This window comes from Bos indicus, chromosome 8 (genome assembly GCF_029378745.1).
Source record: "Bos indicus isolate NIAB-ARS_2022 breed Sahiwal x Tharparkar chromosome 8, NIAB-ARS_B.indTharparkar_mat_pri_1.0, whole genome shotgun sequence".
NCBI classification, from domain to species: Eukaryota; Metazoa; Chordata; class Mammalia; order Artiodactyla; family Bovidae; genus Bos; species Bos indicus.
Genome location: NC_091767.1, coordinates 27,878,949 through 27,897,917, shown reverse-complemented (window position 1 = coordinate 27,897,917; position 18,969 = coordinate 27,878,949). Strand labels below are relative to the sequence as shown.

At 40.6% G+C, this 18,969-nt stretch overlaps 1 protein-coding gene across 10 annotated transcripts in view; it reads right to left on the bottom strand.

The window, feature by feature from the left end:
- Positions 1–8,058: 8,058 nt before the first annotated feature.
- BNC2 (basonuclin zinc finger protein 2) overlaps positions 8,059–18,969 on the bottom strand; it is a 478,719-nt gene continuing 467,808 nt past the window's right edge. For 9 of the 10 annotated variants that reach the window (XM_070794509.1, XM_019965901.2, XM_070794504.1 and 6 more), the window contains one exon: positions 8,059–11,258. In XM_070794509.1, coding sequence (XP_070650610.1) covers positions 10,598–11,258 — 661 coding nt within the window. In that variant the 3' untranslated portion in view covers positions 8,059–10,597. Of the gene's footprint in view, positions 11,259–12,877; positions 12,912–18,969 lie in introns of all 10 variants that reach the window. The other variant, XM_019965905.2, reaches the window with a different exon arrangement.

Here is an 18,969-nt window from a genome sequence, read left to right as displayed (position 1 = left end):
AACGACACTTAAGAATACATTTTTTTAAGAAGGAGCTGTTTGAGGGAGGATTCTTGCCAATTACAGACGTGTTATGACAGATGAAAAGATCATAATTATGCTTGGATTCCCTGTAGGGGTGCGTTAACATATCCATGACATTTAATAACCACATGCCTGAACCAAGGTTGACTTCCCCCAATTGTTTTATCTTTCATTTCTTTGCTCTTACCGCCAGTCTGTGGGTGCTCAGAGGAAACTGGGATGGGGGGAGGTGTGTCAAGTCTTGGTGGCTGGCACCTTAGCTACCTTGGGAGGGACCCTCAATCAGTGGTACCTGAAGCTGGCTGGACAGTTCTTTACTGTGGGTCTGATGACAGTCAGCAGATACAAGCAGCCTGTTTAGCTCTTTGCTGGCCAGAGATCTGGGGCCAAGGGGGTTTGCTAGATTTGAGTCTGGGTAGCTGCTGGTTTCTCTGGGTCAGAGGAAATGGGAGAAGGGGGTGCCACAAGATGGGAGACCTGGATATGTGTGGCTCCGGGGATGGAGAACAGGAAATACTAAATGGAAAGGGAGACTCCAGGAAAAGTTACAGTCTGGGTTAGCCTAATGTTAAGCTAGAATTTGTTTAAGAGGTGGGGGTGATATTAAACAATCGCGGAGTCAAAAGCAGCCTGTATGCTTCTTCCCATTGGCCTCGAGCAGTGTGACAAGAGATGTGGCCAATGATGACCTCTCTCCATCTGCTAGTTTTATTTCTAGATGATAAAAGCCCAAACTGTAGAAAACCATTGTCAAGAGAATATACACTGAAACACAAACATATATAGTTATCATCCTGTTAGCTGCTGTCCGCAAATTTCCCAGGGTCAGGGTGGAAGCTATTTACAGAAGGCCAAGGTGCAAAGATACTTAAGGTCTTCCTTTTCTTAAAAGATCTTGGGCCAAGGCTTCTGGGAAAGGAAATTCTGGAAACACTGGAAAAACATCCCCAAAGGGATAGCTTTAGTGAGGAAAGAGACAGTGTTTGCTGGGCTCTGTTGGAACTGACTGACTAGGATCTCTGGGGCTCTGACTCAGCTTGGCTATCTGAGCATGAGATGAATTTGATTTTCCTAAGAAGTGTGTTCAATAATAGCATGATTCAGTCCAAAAAGGAGACCAAGTTATCTAACATGGGAGCTTAAATAAGGGTGAATCACAATGTAAGCTAAAGTGTTTCTTGGTGTATTTCATAGTGATCTCTTGGGGTTGGTTGAGGTTTCTTCAAATCAAGGAGGTAAGAAGAGATCAGTGACTGATAAATCTTTAATATAAAAATTGTACAAGAATTTTGATACAAATTACAAGAGGTATTTGGACAAAATATGAATAAAATTCCATTTACATCCCCAAACCCTTATGCATTTTATGCAAAAGACATAGACAGTTATAGTACAGAAAATACAACAAAGGAAACGGCAAATAAAAACTTTTAATTCCCTTAAACTACTAAGAAAAACAAAACAAAACAAAAACAAAACCCTTGTTCAAGGTACATACAGTATTTATGAAGCTACCGACGTCACAATGATCAGATCAGGGTGATGTAAGCTGTGCCCGTCCCTGGGTGCTGACCCCTTTCGTAGTGCAGACCTTGGTTCTGTGACAGGCTGGGCAGGAGAGGCTGGTTTGATGCAGAGGAGGACAGAAACAAACAAACAAAGCACAGCCCTCCCCACCAAACTCCAGGGTAGGGGGTGGGGAAAAGGACCTATCTTGGGGAAAATTCCTTTTCCTTAAGATATTTCAGTTCCCTTTGGCCAATTTTGCTGTCAAATAGGAGGGTTGTGTCCAGTGTTCTTGTTAGCAAGACACACCAGTGGGTTTGGGGTGAGTAAGAAAGTTATGTATTCTCTCAACCAGGTGAGGGAATCTTGCTAGTTCTAAAAGGCTTAGTCGATGAGGAGCATTTGAGAGCCGAGAGCTTGCTTTCCTGAAGTATTGATTCACCTCCACTTTTGAGGAAAGGCCCAGGGAGGCCTCAGACCCACATCTTCTCCTGGTTTCTCCACCTCCCTCACCCCTCTGACCTCCAGGTACCCATGTTTAGCTCTCCTGCCCTGTTCATACTGGCATTGGTAGGAAAATGGTTGACACTTTTCTGGCAGGGCAGCAGAACCAAAGTTTGCACAGGAAAGTGAGAGCACCATATATTATAAATCTTAGTCAGATCAGGTTAATATATAATACTAGAACAGCTCATTCACTTAATTCACGTTATGTAAACCCCAGACAGGGTGGAACACACAAATGTTTCCAGAGCATCAAAATCCAGATGAAGGAGGGAGTGTTCTACCTTCTTGCTTCAGAAAAGATTTTCTTTGAAGAGGGTGGGTGAGATCAGAAGAAGAAAGGGCAGGAGTGGAAAGATAATGAAGTCAGGGGAGATTAAGATGGGCAATGAGAGGAGTGGATCTGTACAAAGACATGCAAAAACACTCCAAATTGAGTACTAGATGAAAACAGTCAACTTGGTTTACACATCTCGAGTGAGCCTGTTAACTGAGCACATTGTCTGGGAATCAAGAGCATCATGCCTCATGAATCACTGCTGCTCTTGGCCACGGCGCTGATTCACAGGCAGGCCAGGGGTGCTCTGTGGCCTAGAGTGGGAAGGGCAGGGCATGCGGCTCCTGCAGAAACAGTGCCAGGTCAGCTCACCTTGGGGGAGGTCTGCCAAGAGGGCTGGTCTTTTCTCCCCCTCTTGCGGAAACTGTTTCCAGGGCCAGAGGAGTGGGACTCTCTGACACCGATGGGCCCCTTCACCCCTGGGGCCACCTCTCAATCCTTGCATTTTGTAACAGCAGTGGGCAGAGCCGGTTGGTACTGGACTGATGTGCCATCTTGTGCATTATTTCAGCATCGTGTTTGGCAACAGGAAGCCTTATAAAGTCTTGGTTTAGCGCTTGCATACTTTAAGAAATATAGTTTTATACTATCTATTTCTTTCCATTTTTGTTAAAATACCTTTTTCCACTCTTCCTTCCCTTCAAAGAATCTTAGAAAAAGGAAGCTAAAAATATACTAAAACAATTAAAACTGTCCTTAAGCATACCTATTATTTAAGTGGGGGGGGGTACAGCTAATATTGAATAATCTGTGCAATTTTGGCAACTGAATTTTTAATTAAGATTCTCTTAAGATGTTTGCTAAATGATTGTAATATATACATACTGGGAGAACTTAAAAACATCAACTGCTTTTTCCCTGACCCCAAGAATCGTTACTCAAAGTGCTTTCCTGCCCAGTCCACATACTGCTTAATACAATTATTTTAGCACAGGTTTGTCTACATAGACCTTTTGTCTCTGCCACTTTTCTCTCTTTCCAAAAGTTTGCATCAAAGATGACACCTGCACGTGTCTTATTTTTTGACACAGATTTAAAATGTGACTGTTCAAAGTCAGTGGGGGGAGAGGGGTGGGATCAACAGCATCTACCAGACCCACTGCACGAGTTTAGAAAGAAGCAGGGTGTCCCCCTAATTCCCCAAGAGGCACACTGAGACCTTATTGTTCATTTAGCCACTAACTAGCCACTTTTATGATCCTGTAAGTAGTTCAGTATACAAAAATAGCAGCCAATTCTTATATATGTTATTTGGGCTCAAGATGTTTAGGAAGATCACATTTTCACATGATTTTTCTTGTACCTTTTGTTCCCTCGTACTTGATTTTGTAAAGCTCATGTGCTTATACTTACCCAAATTCTCCCAAAGTGGAGAATTTACTTTCTACATATAGGGTAGTCCCTGTTTTAGTGATTAAACTCAAAGTCCCTGTGCCTTATTATTTTTTTCAGATTGTCAGTCCAATTAAAGGTGAATCTGTCCTGTTACACTATGGATTTGGAGGTTGTCACGGCAAGATACTCGTGTACATCTAGACTACTGGTTGGAGGCCAAAGCTAAAAAATTTTTTTTCAAACCACCACGCACAACCAATTTGTTTACAGCACGTGCACTTTTTGAAGGAGAGGAAAAACATCTTACTTCTTTATTTACAGAACATGGGGCAATCTAATCCCACCTTTGCCACTGACTTGTAGAAACTTTGTTCTAATTATGGGGCCATACCCAGTACTCCCAAAATACATGGGCTTAGAATTGCAATACTTAAGTTTCCAAAGACCCAGAGGATGCTGTCAAAGCCAGAATCTCTCTGCTGACCCTTTATTTAAGAAGTAGTCTTGTTACTGTGCACTTAATAGCTAGAGAGGGCACTGCGAGGCAGCCTTGGGCTTACCAGAGATACAGTTGAGTGGGTGTGTGTATGTGCTCGTGTGCTGGGAGGAGGTGCAGGGAGGGAGGGAGAGTGACTGTGGATGTGTGTGCATCGGGGAACTCAGTGGGAAAGCCTAGCCCTTGTACTCAATTTCCCCTTCACAAGGGATAAACAGGCAATTACGCATCCTTTTATATTTGATGGCCAAGTGCTGAACTGGAAAGCACACTATTAGTTTGTGTCCCTTCAGGGCCAGGGCAATAAGTAGCCAGGAGAGCTGGGGCTGAAGCAGACAGGGTGTTGTCTGCTGTTAGTGTGACAGTCTTGTCAGCAGCGTTCACATTACTGGAAGGTAATAAAGTGACAAGTAAGTTATTAGAAAGATATGAGGTGAAATTGAACCGAAGCTTCTCGCTGCTCAGCCTGGCTTTTTCTGTTTCCTCTTTTGTAATGGTCCACTATTTGTTACAAACTGAGCCTTGTCTTGATAGTCTATATAGAAAAAAAATTTTTTTTTTGCTTGCAGTAAAGGTCAAGTGAATTTACAACAACACTTCAGAGGAGAAGAATAAAGATAGTTTTATGACAACTATAGTATGTTACTTCAAAAAAATATATAGCATTATAATGAACAATAATGCTGATCCAATTCAGTGTACTTGTAAAAATGCTTAGTTTTTTTTCTTTAAACCCCCTGTGACCGGGCATTTGGATTTTTCGACAAATGCCAAAAAGATAGCAGTTGATGTCCAGTTATTGCCGAATGACCATAAACATCATCTTGTGCAAGATGTGGGAAGAATAAGGATGATGGGAGGATACAGGAGAGGATGGGTGTCTGGGCAACAGTGATGTTACATTAGCCCACCAGTCAGTTGTACAGCTGGATTTACATAATACTAATGGGAAAGTACCGTGTACAGTGAGCAGTCCTGACTATAGGAAAGGGAAATGCCTTTGGGGCAGAGCAGATGTGGCCTGATGCTAACACGAGGAAAGCTACCTACCACACATGGTTTGGCCTAGAGGGAGAATGTGAAAGCAGCAAAGTTGCTTTTATGTTCGGTAGGAAGGTGAGTGAGCTCACATTTTGATCAAGAGATCTTTGCAGCCAAAGAGCAGTACAACCGCGGCTATGCGGGCAAGCCACAGTCACGATGGAGAAAGAACAGACCTGCGCTGGCAATCACGTCTTTCCACTCAGCACAACTAGGGCTTGGTCTGACCACCAGCCTTTTCTAGGATCTGGTAGACCCAATGGATCTGTAAGTTCCCTAAGGGACTTGAGCATCACTTCCACTCCAAAAGTAAGAGAAGAAGAACACCCCAGCCCCACCCCGCCACTGCCTGCCTGACCTGCTGGGACTTGAGCTATTCCAGGCAGCACTCTTGCTGTCCTCCTCCCTTCTCAGACTAGGGTTCAGTGAGGCGCCTGGTCACGGGGTGCTGTGGGATGCGCTGCAGGGATCCGCTCCTACCCACTGCTAGGCAGAGTTGCACCGGACGCTTCTCTTGACTGCCTCCTTTCAGTGTGTCCACTATTTTCTTTTCTAGTTATCTTCAAACCAGGACAGGTGCAAGTCTTCTACTTAACACCCCTCACTTCACTGTACAAAACTGTGCTTCCCTCCAGTCTCTGTGGCACCTGTCTCTGAATGCTCTCCATACTTATTTAAACCCCTCCCATTAGAAACACAGAGAATGAGAAGGAGAAGCAAACTCCTCTAAATATTCCAAGTCTGGGTGAAATATAAGCGATGTTTTTAAACCCCAAAATGTGTCACAATTTTTGCAAAGCTCAAGAGAAGGTGTGTGTCCATAAGATCAAAGAAAGTATCTTCTGGCTGATTTGTTTCGTATGACAGTAGATGTAGCGTGTCTTATGACAGGTGACACTTATGTACTTAGTCCATTTGGCCCAACACTGAAGACCGAGTGCAAGTTAGGACTGCTCAGGTCAACGGCTGGCAGTTAGCAGCATGTCCATCTCAATCTGGTTACTGCTTCCTTCTGTTTTAATTCCCAAGGGCCTCTGTTCTCATTTGCTTGGCACACGTGAGGGGTGTGTACAGAGGAGAAGGAACAAAAGGTCACTTTTTATTTGGTGGGAACCTAGTGCATGTTTCCCCTGAGTAAAATGAGGAGAATGCCTCTGTAACAGCCCCTTCTCGATATATTCAAAGCTTGCCTTTTTAAAAAAATCGCTATATATATATATTTGCTATTTTTTTTAAAAAGGCAAGCTTTGAGTATATCGAGAAGGGGCTATATTATATATATATATATTATATATGCATACACACACTAACAGGCTATTAACCAGTTATGTGCCTTTCTCCTCATACTGGAAGAGCCTGGGAACTCATGACCAAATAAATTACACTATAAGGACAGTGGTGCCATTGTGCTAAAAACAATTTCAAAAGAGATGTCTGCCAGCTTTAAAAGGCATCGGCCTGGACTAAGATCTGAAATGCACTGACTTATTTCTATACAATTAATAGCAGAACGAAGAATGTCATGCTTTTTATCACATTTTAAACACCAAATTATTTATTATCTCTTGTTATTCTTGCTCCGGGTCATCCCCCTCCACAACACACAGACAGTCCTTAAAGGAGACTAAGCCTTTTCTGATCCTTACTAACACATAGCTTAAAATGATCAAAACAGAACATTTCAATACCACCTAGCAAACATGCATGTTAATAATACTGCCCAGTTTTGTACCTGTGACAGAATGCTGGTTAAAATGAATCAAGTGGGGGAAAAGGTTGCTTGGATGAAATGCTGCATGAGTCTCAGTGAACTCCGGGAGTTTGTGATGGACAGGGAGGCCTGGCGTGCTGCGATTCATGGGGTCGCAAAGAGTCGGACACGACTGAGCGACTGATCTGATTCCTTTTTCAGCCGCCCTAGCATGGATGCAGCTGGACAGAGCCTGTGTCACAACAGAAAACTCCTATGAAAAAAGAAATGAGTATGAATGGACAGAGAGGAAGGGCTCAATGGTTAAAATGGTGATCACATCATCCTTCCCATTTGCAAATAAGCCTTGGGATCACCATCTTAACTAGATTTAGAGTTAAGTCAAAACACTGCACTCAGGCACACACCCAAGAACAAGCGACACTCTGGGACTAGAAGAAATGTACGTTTTCATGATTCTACATCTTCTGGACCACTTCTGTCCACTCCCCCTGTCCCTTTTAAGCAACTAGGCTTTAAACTGGAAAATATTATACATCACTTAAAAGGCCACCGTAACACGTGGGCACTTGAGGCACAAAACTAGTAGCAAAGAGGGGAGAGACTTACAAAGGGCAGGTTGTCCAGGACTCACTGTCATTTCTCCAACAAAAGGCAGGTCAACACATTCATGCTTCTGAGCAATGGAAATTCTGCTTGAGAATCTTGTTACTTCTGGGCTTATTCTAACTGGCTATCCACATCAGCCTGGTTTGTGGCGAGTTAACAAACACTTGTTCTAAGCCTAGTTCCTTTGTTGTGACCTGCTGACAGCTATGTAATTCACTCATTAGGGCTCTTTGACCTTTTAGTTGACATTAAACAGACTAAGCACTGATTTTGTACAAGCTGAGTTCTAATATCTCAACCGAGAGTGTAATTGTTAAAAATCGCTGAAAATGTGTCATTTCATAAAAGTGTCATTTGGTCTATATACGCTTGCAAAGCTAGTGTTTCCATAATCTTTTGCTGGGATACCAACAAAATATTTTTTCCACCCTTCTGGAATCAAATCAGTTGGTTAATGGGGCAATAGCGCAACACAGAAGGCTAAGAGGACCAAAATGTTTGCAAACAAATTTTCATTATTCTAGTTCAATCTTCCACAAACATACTGTACAGAGTCTTATATGGTATAAAACAAAGGAAAACATCTGTCTATTCAGTTTAACAACACTGAAATAAAGCGATTAAGACTTTGGGGAATTCAAAGGTACAAGAAAAACAAAAACGGTTAGCACTAATTCCTCAGCTTTTTTACCGTAAACATTTGTCATTAAAACATAGTGTTTGATATAGTTTCTTTTGTACTGCAAATACTTTTGGTCTCTCCTCACTGTAGAACAAATGAAAAATTAAATGAACCCCATAGCATCCTCTGAAGGAGATGAAAAGATAAAGCTGCTAGACACATCTAGCTTAAGATTCCATTGTTTCTGAAATTTTCACACAAAAAATACTGAAGCCTCAACTAATGATGCTTATTTTTGGAAACAATAAATACTGAGGTACAATAAATCCTACAGGAATAGTAACAAGAGAAACATATTAACAGTTTCCTTTGGCAAATTTAACGGAAGTGAATGCTGATGCGAACCTAGAAAAAAATAATTATGAAACATATGAAAAATGGAAATGCCATTAAAAAGTTAAGACAAAGGGAGTATTTCTTTTAGACTGATGAAAGAAATGTTTGAGGCCCTTCAATGCAGAAAAGAAATACATTCTCTTTAAATTATTGTGTCCTGTTCGACAAAATATGCCTTGTTTATCTTTTGCCCCCTCCACTTAAAAAAAAAAGACAACAAAACACAGTCTGCAATGCACACCCTAATGGTTTTGGCTGCAGATTGAATCTGAGTAAATATCATCATTTAGTCAGTATGTTGTGGTAGCTGAGGCTGCCGATGTGGTTAACCAGCTCAGGCAACATGTGTAAACATCGGAAACAAAATAAAACAAAACAAAAAAGGTTTGGAGAATCCTCTCCCTGCTCTTTCTCACTCTCGATTGCTTGGTTTCAGGCTTGCTTTCATTTCTCTCTGACAAATCGCGTGGGGAAACGCAAAACACTAAACAGTGAGAGATCCTATTTTAAACCCCCTTCTTCTGGCTGCTCAGAAAGGAGTATTGCTTAGTTCAAGTTCAGCACATGTTTGCAAAGCTTCCAAGTACTGCTGCCTCTACCATTAAATGTCTTTTGATTTTGTCTATCAAACCAGCCTGAATCATAGTACTACTGCAGTACTTGTGACAAATTACACAGCCACATAATAGACCAACTCAGCTCAGACTTTTTCCTTCTTCTTAATGGAGAAGGGTCAGGTCCTTGCGCATGAGCATTCAGCTCTTTCACTGTATTCAGCTTTGCTCCGTAGTGAGTAATTTGGGCTTCTGTATCCTGAAATATTATCCTGCCTCTAAAGAATAAATGCCTTGGCTGTTTCACACGCATCACTTTGTTTTCCTTTTATGTAACTTAACATATAAGCAAGAAGGATACAATGTTGATTGTAATAACATTCGGCACTTGAAAGCATCACCAAGTGTTTTTTTCTTAAAGCGGTTTCCTGGTGGCCGACAAATTGGCCTGTGGTTATGTTGAGTGACTAATTGTATTTTCTTTTCTGGAAACTTGTGCAAAGTTGGCAGTTTTGTGTTAACACTAATACTTTTGTTTGGCGTTTGTGCCCTATACTGACCAGACCATTTTTATACAAGTGAATTTTTTAAAAAAGACACTTACTTGAAGTATGGCAATAGTTTAAGGATAAAAAAGAAGCATGGATATTACACATCCCCTTGTAGTGTATGAAAAAAAGTGCATGACTGGATTTATGTACTAGTACAGGACATTTTAAAAAATCAGATCTGTGCTGTAAGGCATGCCAGCACCTCTTTATCACTATATCTAGCAGGTAGTAAAAACAAGACCATGTTTTTTTTCCTTAAAAAATGTGCATTAATGCTAACATAAATGAATAGAGCTAGCCAGCAAACTATTTTTTTTCCTGTATATCTAACAGCTGGATGTAACTGTAAAAATTAAACAAAAGAGTTAAACAACCATCAATACAATTGTTTTACATCATTGGCCTCTCAAGGCTAAATATTTACAGGTGAATCTGCCATGCTTTAAATGAAGATTCTCTCAAAACCTTAAAGTTCACAAAAGACAACTATAAGAAGTTCCTTGTTTCCCCCCCCCCTTTATCTCTTTGCAGGCAACAGTCATGGGTACAACAAATCGTCTCTTTGGAGAGGACCAAAAATTGTTATTCTGTCAAAGTTTGGGCTAGTTGCACGCTTTTATGTGTGCGCATGTGTACTTAAAGGGTACTTTGTTTCACCTCTAAATTAAAGATCTGACCTCTTTCTCAAAACTATAAAGGAAAAAGACAAAAAATTTCAAAAGCACCTAGTGTTTATCTTCTTATATCTAAAGAAAAGAAAACGTGTGGGTGTGTGTGTATGTAGCCACAGGTATACATGTGTGTACACACACACACACCCTCCCCCAAGTACACAAGCACACACTGACTATGGCAGTTCAGATACATAGGCCATCTGGTGAGAGCTGGCATTTGTAGTGTCCGTTCTGAGACTAATCTACTGCAGTGAAGGGAATGTTTTTGTGGAGATTAGGGTTCTGACTGTGCCGATTCCGGCTTCGCACAGAGGAAAACATCATATTGCAACCGGGGACTTTGCACTTGTGCATCTCTCGCAAATGCACGGTTTTGTAGTGCACCCTCAGCGTCCCCTTGTTGCTGTACATCTTGTGGCAAATGGTACACATGATCCCACCAGTGCTCCCGGACAAGCTGTTGAACATCAGAGACCCTGAAACGTCAGCCCCGAGGCCGCCAGGGAGGGTGGGGGCCTCAGCCTTGTGCGCCGACTCCCCGCTGTCACTCGCCCCGTCAATGTCGTCCAGGAGAATCCCCTCATCGCTGCCGGCGTCGGATTCTCTGGAGGAATGGATGCTGCTGCTGGACTGGAGGCTGGAGGTGGTGCTCAAGTCCAGGACCATGTAGTCCTCCGCCATGCCCCTCCCATACCCGTTCAGGTGGGAGTCTTCCGTCCCCGCGGGAGAGGAGGCATCTTCCCTGATGTCGAGCCCCAGGGGGTGCTGGGCACCATAGATCTTCATCAAAAATTCATCCCGGAGGTCCTTGCTAAGGGAGGGCTGTGATGAGTCCAGGCCCATGTCATCGAGTTCTTTGGTCAACAGTTTACGATGCAGGTTTATGTTGGCACTGTGTCTAGGAAAACAAGAGGGAAGTGGGGGCGGGTAGGTGTACAGGGAGTGGAGAGGGCGAGAAAAAAGAGAGCATTTTAAAATTGATTCAGTTTCCGCCAGGCATCACCTAAGCGCATTCATTGCTAATGACATTATTGTAAAAAGCAAGCATTTTCCTACATCCTCAGGATTAGGGAGTAAGTGGCAGCGGGGAGTGCAATAAGGGGAGCTCTTGATTAACATAATTTTTATAAGAGAGTGAAAGTCCTCAATGGAAGGATGAAAGCAAACCCATGTACCTTTTTCTGAATGATTGTTCTGTTCCTTTCACTCTGTAGCAGCATCAGCTGCAGAGAATCTCACAGCAGAGATTTGAAAAAATATACTGAATATGATCAACGAATGGAAACTTTCTGCTTGTCCAAACCAAATAATTTGAATTTACCTAAAAACAGAAGGAAACCCCCTTTTTTCTACAGCAAACACTTTAGAGGTATGAAAAGGATACCTTTTTTTTTTTTTTTTAAGTAAATGGTTTAGATAATTTAGAATTTGCTTGACAAAACAACAACTTGTTCACCCTCATCTTCCTCATCTTATTTAAGAAAATAATTTAGCTTAGCAGGTTAGCAATTTATTTAATAAAAATAGGGTTATACACTATCTTTAAATCCCCTTTTTAAGAATGATTTGGGATCTCAGCTAAATCTAATAGTAAAATACATTTATCTTCAGAAGCTGCTGTATTTCAGAGTTAAAAATAATATTTCAAGTAATTCCAAGTTGTAAACTTTAATCTTAAAAAAAGGTGAAAAACAGAAGTTGGCTTAGTAAATAAAATCCACCCCCCATTAAAAAAAAAAAAAAATCACACCCAACAGAAAAAAAAAAAAAAAAAAAAAAAAGGGACCAAAAAAGAAAAAAACCCACACACAATACCAAAAAAAAAAAAAAAAATTCAAGCACAATAATAACACATGGTCCCTCCATTTTAATAACTGGAATCCATACTTCTTAGGCAAGCAAAACTTATACTGTACTCACTGAGCGCTTTGCTTGTATATATATATATGTATATATATAAAGAAAAAAAAACCAAGATTTGTCCCAGAGCATCCATAGGGATGTCATGATTTACAAAGCCTGATAGTGTATTATCTATCTGAAAACATTGCCTTAGTATTTACATCCCCCATTTATTTTTAAAGTGCCCTTGGGCATATACCTCTCTCCACCTGCAAAGGCTTATGTTTGACAAGTGTCTAAATTGAAGGCTACCCTTCCAAAAAGCAAACCAATAAATAAATACAGATGCATAAAAGCTTCTCAATAATGGTGGAAGCTCTACATCTTGGAGAAGTTAATTGTGATCATAGAAATGACCTAGAATGGCCCGGATCAAGTTTGACAGACCTGCTGATTATAATTAAAAAGTATGGAAAATCCAAAATGAGTCACACCATTCGGTGACGAGCATGGCTAGTATTTCTTAGAGATGGTTGAGAGGTATGTGCCTCAGAGACAAGAAAGGTGGGAAACACGTTCCACCTTTCCACACAAGACAATATATAGCACTCTGGGTTTGAAGGGGCAGAGGGGCGGCGGCCCCCTCTGCACTGCACTTAGAACGGCTGAGCTTACCTTGTGATAATAACATCAGCTTTCTAATCTTTTGCTAAATCGATCACAAAAGAAAGCAAGAATGAGAGACAGAGAGAGAAAAAGAGAGAGAAGGAGAGAGAGAGAAAACAAATTCACATTCTAGACATCTGGTTTGGAAAAAAAACTTAAACAATAACATAGGGATTTAAAATGTTCTGATCAAAAAATCATTTTCTGTCATAAGCGATCATCTCATATGCTCTCTTGATGATTTTCAGATCAGCCGCATCATCCAAAAATCATAAATCAAATTAAGATAAACCAAATTCACAGCATCATCGTCATCCATAAATGAGTTCTATACAGATGCATGCAGTGTTGCGGATATGTGAATGATAAACAGAAGTGGTCCCCAGGGTCCCTGCTCTGACAGTCGCGCCCCGTCTCCCTGGTGTCAGATGGCAGATGATTCCAAATGCAGGTTGTTAAGCAGAGTGCAGGAAATGCCTACTGAGAAATCTTTCCCCCTGACATGTGGGTATGACGCCACTGGAGTTATTACAAGAATGTGGAAATAGAGTTACAGTACGTACTATTACGCCACTGATAAAACAACCTGCCAACCATAAGCAGCTCGCAAAATCCTACCCCTCTGTGTATTATTTTTAACACCCTCCCCTCCCTTTCTTAATTTCACAAACACACATTTTGCGATGACTTTAATCTAGAACTCTGTTGCTTCTCACACATCTGCAGTTACCGCTTCCTAGATTCACTGCTGAGAAAACAGCAGCCAGACACAGCAGTCACATCAAGACACACTGAATAAGGAAGAATAAATTAACACTGATGAAAGGACACACTGATCCCCAGATGGACACATCTTCCCTGAGATGACTTGTGAAATTACACATCTCCACTGTGGTGTTACCAGGAAGAGATGTTTCTCTTCATGTCTCACTTACAGCAATAGAAATCCGTAATCTAATTAGATGAGGTACCAGCCCTCAATATCTGTCAACCAAATGATGTGCAGAAATGTGTAGACTAGCTCTGGCACTGGGTTCAACAGTGTCCCTTTTCCGCTGTCAGCAGTACTGTTGGCCTCTGCTAATATAATTACATTGACTTTTATTCAATTAAGTGCCATCCTTGCCTTTAAAAAAAAAAGCTACTTTATCAATTGATTCAGGTGTAATGCAATAATAAAGATGAACTCATGGCAGTGCATTAGCTCTGCTGTTCATAACTTCAGTCCATGGGTTCATTCGTGATAGTCGATTTCCATTATGCAACCACAGTTCAAGAGAATTGATTCTTTTATGTTCATTTCTTAATCTATTTCATTTTTGTGTAATAATCCTCCTGAATGCCATATGCAAAATACCAGAAGTAGGGATAGGAGGAACGTGTGGTGGAAAGCTGACTGGTTCACTCTCACGATGGTGGGCTTGGAGCTGTTAACTCCCAGTATTACTGGAGTGGAAAGAGGCAAAGCAAGAGGGAGAGGAGATAGACTCTTGAGAGAGTCCTGATCCTGTACCTCAGGAGGTTAGCTTTGCCTCTGCAGAATGGACAAAATGCAGTGCTTGATGTTAACAGACTTGGACTCAGTCAATCCAAACCACGAACCGCCACAGAACACTACTGAGGAGAAGAGATGAAGACCAGGAGCTAACAGCAACTTACAAGTTTACATGGATCAGCAAAACCTAGAGAGGTGAAAAGGAAGATGAAGAGACACAGAAACAAGAGTCACCAAGAGACTATCAGGTATACAAGGAAGAGGACTCTGAAAAGTTCAAGAAGACCAGAGAGTGCTGGAAATGGGAGGACCCCCGCCAGAGAAAGCAGGGGGCAACTGTCTGTAATAAGGAGCAGGAGGCCTCCAGAAAGGAACAGATTTTGAGTTCTCCAGAGATGAGTTTTTCTAATGAACCTAATGTTCTAAATATTTGTCTCCAGAAAAGAGGAAAAAATAACCATGAACTAAAACTGTATTAGAACTTATTATACTTTATAAGAATGTCAGCAGTACAAAAGCTGTTTCTCTTTGCGTTGACTGGGTATTAGGTAGGTAATACCAGTATGAGGAGGCAGCTTCCTTTTAGAGGAAAAAAGAGACTGGGATGAAAACAGAAGGTAAGTTGATAAGTAGAGGGAGGAAGCATCTGATCTTACGGGGGATCTCGTCAAGACAGTAGGACAAAATGTAGTTCCATGATGGTCACTTTTAAGAACACAAACTATATCTTATTCAAGCTCAAGTCTCCTGCTGCGCAAGTAGAATACTGGGTTGACCAAAAAGTTCATTCGGATTTCCCCATCACATCTGATGGGAACAACTCTAACTTTTGATCAACCCAATACTTTGCACATGGGACATAATTAGAAGTACATTTATTTGACTTCAATCAGTAATAGGCAGAGTCTTAAACTTTCCCCAAAACAAATTACAGAAGTGGAAACAACGATCCCAAGATTGGGAACATGAACCTAAAGATTTAAGAAAAGACACAGATAATATTAATATTAAAGGTAATATTAAAAGTAATGCTACATAATAACTACGGCATGACACAGTCCTATAACTTGGGCGATGCTTAGAACCACAAATGTTTCTTCTGACCTCTGCACTCATTCCTACTATTTCTGTACTGAGTTTACCAAAGCCTCTTAAAAACTAAGAGCACCCTTAAAAGCAAAAGGTAATGAAGCTTATATGACATAGAAGAGGTCATGAAATCAGATTAACTCTTTGAAATGCTTGGTGGGAGCACTCTAACTAGATTAAAGTGGACTACCACTCTTTTTTGGTTTCTTTAACAAAAACAAGTCAATTATATCTCAGTTAAAAAAAGAAAATTTTACCATACAATCACAGAAGACAGCAAATCCAACAGTCAAATAAATGCAAACACCTTTTAGAGAAAGTCAGTCCTGTCTTGAGCTTTTCTTTCCTCACATTTCCCTTTCTAAGCTGGTTTAAATACCTAGTTCAACTTAATGCAATGTTTAACCATAAAAAGAAAAAAAAAAATTAAGCACACTGAAAAAATGTTTTGAGATTTTAACTTTGGTTTTGAGATACAAAGAAGAACTTTTTTAAAAAATAAGAATTTCATGACCAAGTTAGAAAATCAAAATGTGGCCATCAAACTGAATCAAGCTATAGGTTACATAAGAAGCCCAATCTAACCTTAATTCTTAAGTCAGTTCTAAGCCATCCTAAACTTACTGAACTGAAACAAAATGCTTGATAATTAATTGCGGTGCCCCAGGTGAAATGGAACTGAGGCTCCATTTTGGCCTAACTTTTGCCTTTATTTTTTCTGCTTATCTTTGCCACTTCACACACACAGGCACACACCTCAAACTGTCCAGAATGATCACAGTGAAGTATACACAGCAGAGAGCACCACATATAAATAGTGTATGTGTGTTTTTATGTATGTATATGGGCAGACATAAATTTATATTCAACCTGTAATATAAAATATAAAATCTGGATGCTGGGTTTGAGTGTATTGTTGGACACTGAGTCAATATTCCTGACTGGAAATGTAAATCTGCTCTCCAAATCCAAAGAAATGAAAAATTAAAACTTCTGTGCCTTATTTATTCTTTTATCTAGATTGCCGTGACACTACCTGTTGTCCTGAATACCTCAAAAATATTTGTATTCCCATTTATTGATGGTGGTATACTTTATAGCCCTGTGAAGTAATGATATTTTTGATAGTATATACATTTTTGCAAAATGAGCAGGTGCTCTCTAAGGTAGTATTTAAAGATTTTCTCCAAAAGATCTGAAAACCATCCCCAGCTCAGGAAATTTTAGTGAACAATGCTCAACCCCTTCCACCCCCCAAAAGTACAGAAGTACATGATAAATGCAAGAAACAAAAGCTAAGCAAATTCTTGCAAATTAAAAGTATGAAATCCAGTCCCTTCAATCCCTTTCAATATAAAACAAATCATCCATACTGGTCACGCAGACAGTTCTCTCTCCATTCAAATTATTCACTTGAAGATAAGCTCCCACCAAACTCTTTAGGGGTTTAGCTAATTTACTGCACAGATACGGCACGTCTGTTGTAATAACAGGTAGGATGTATTGGGGTCGACCATTTATCAGAATTAGACTTCTTTTCTCAATTCACAGTGAATTATGCTGCCTACATGACTCCCCTCTCTCAGAGCCTGCCATCCCCTTACGGCCCCTAATGTGGCAGGCAAACCAAATTGACAGTCTCATCTTGTCAACAAGGGGCGATTCTCCTGAGAAGCCATTTAACTTTGCCGAGGAAGCAATGTATTAATGTGCCTGTCCCAGGAATGTTAATCATCTTCAAGCTTCCAACCTAACTTTGACGTGAACGAAATCACCAAATTTGTTTAGTAAATGAATCGTAATATGCTAATAAGAAAGCATGACATATATGGAAAAGCCAAACAGATGGTTTGTTTACTCCACTTTGCAACTTTATAAATGTTGTAACTCTGAAGATGTTAGTGAGAATTATTGGTTTGTTGGCAGAGGCGAACATGTCTCTTGCATACTAAATCTGGCACTACGGCTACAAAACAATTTGTCATTGCTGTGGAATGCTTAAAAAATGTTAATGTAGTGATGGCATTTGGGAAGGAAGATTGGTGGATGGAAAATGTCTATGCTGGATGCTCAGGTTAAGTGCAGAATTGATATCCAACGCTGTTCCCTAACCATTTTACTTCTGAGCTGTATCTGACACATCGAGGCTTCTCAAGGGTGCTGATTATTCAATAGATAACCTGTTGCGCTGTAATGTGAGACGTGTGATATACTGTGAATAGGATTATGTTTTCATAGCACTTGGAAAATTTCTCAATCAGGCAGCTCATATGGTGTTCAGCTTACTACTACTACTGTTGGGTAAGAGAAAGCAAAGCCATTCATCCCAGCATCTTTTAAGGACTTGAATAAAATCTGAGCTACAATTTTGAGATTTATATTTACCCTGGATGAACTGCTGCTGCTGCTAAGTTGCTTCAGTCGTGTCTGACTCTGTGCGACCCCAGAGACGGCAGCTCACCAGGCTCCCCCGTCCCTGGGATTCTCCAGGCAAGAACACTGGAGTGGGTTGCCATTTCCTTCTCCAATGCATGAAAGTGAAAAGTGAAAGTGAAGTCGCTCAGTCGTGTCCCACTCTTTGCAACCCCATGGACTGCAGCCTACCAGGCTCTCTGTCCATGGGATTTTCCAGGCAAGAGTACTGGAGTGGGGTGCCATCACCTTCTCCGCTGGATGAACTAACTCTCCAGTTTTCAATCCCAGGTTTTATCATCTTATACAAAGAGTTCCGAAGATCTATTTCCAAAACAGTAAGAATGCATTTTTCTCTTGACATTTGAATTTCTTCTCCTATTTAAAAATAAGCTTTCTTTTCTGATGTGTACAACACGGAACGTCAGTTTCTGAGATCTTTTTCAAAGGAAATACTTCCTAACTATCCAAGAAGGTTTTATATCATTAAAACAATTTGTGATCTTTTAAAAAGAGAGCATTAGGGATGTGCGAGTTTCCCAGGGGACAGGATTTTGTAGGCAATATTATAATTGAGCTACGGCCTTATCTAGAATTCTGTGTTGAAAATGAAACTATTTAAGACACATGAACAAAAAGAATGCACAACCATCTAATTTATATCTTTGGTTAAATGGTGTCAAAACTACCAACAGGAAAACTTCAGGTAAGCAACCAGCAACACAACTATGCTACCTTTTAAAGTTCAGAAACATTCAGAGTTTTCTGAAATTCTTTTTACTCATGATTCACACAAGCATAGCCATAGAAGCAGAATTCTGTATGAAAGAGGTGCTTATTGCTTCCAATACCATTAACCACTTCCCCCAACTTCTTAGTCCTATATATACATACTGAGATCATCACACATCTTGTGGGATTCACCTGGTGTATCACCATAGAGTGAAATTTTTACCCGTCTGCCAAAGAGAAACGAGAGCAAAGCGAGCTAAAGAAACCTCTGACTTCATCTTGCTGCCCAAGGATCACTTTGGAGCAAGAAACATTAGCGGCTTTCCCAGCCTGGTGCATCTCTCTCATTTGAAACATCTCCTTGTTCCTGACC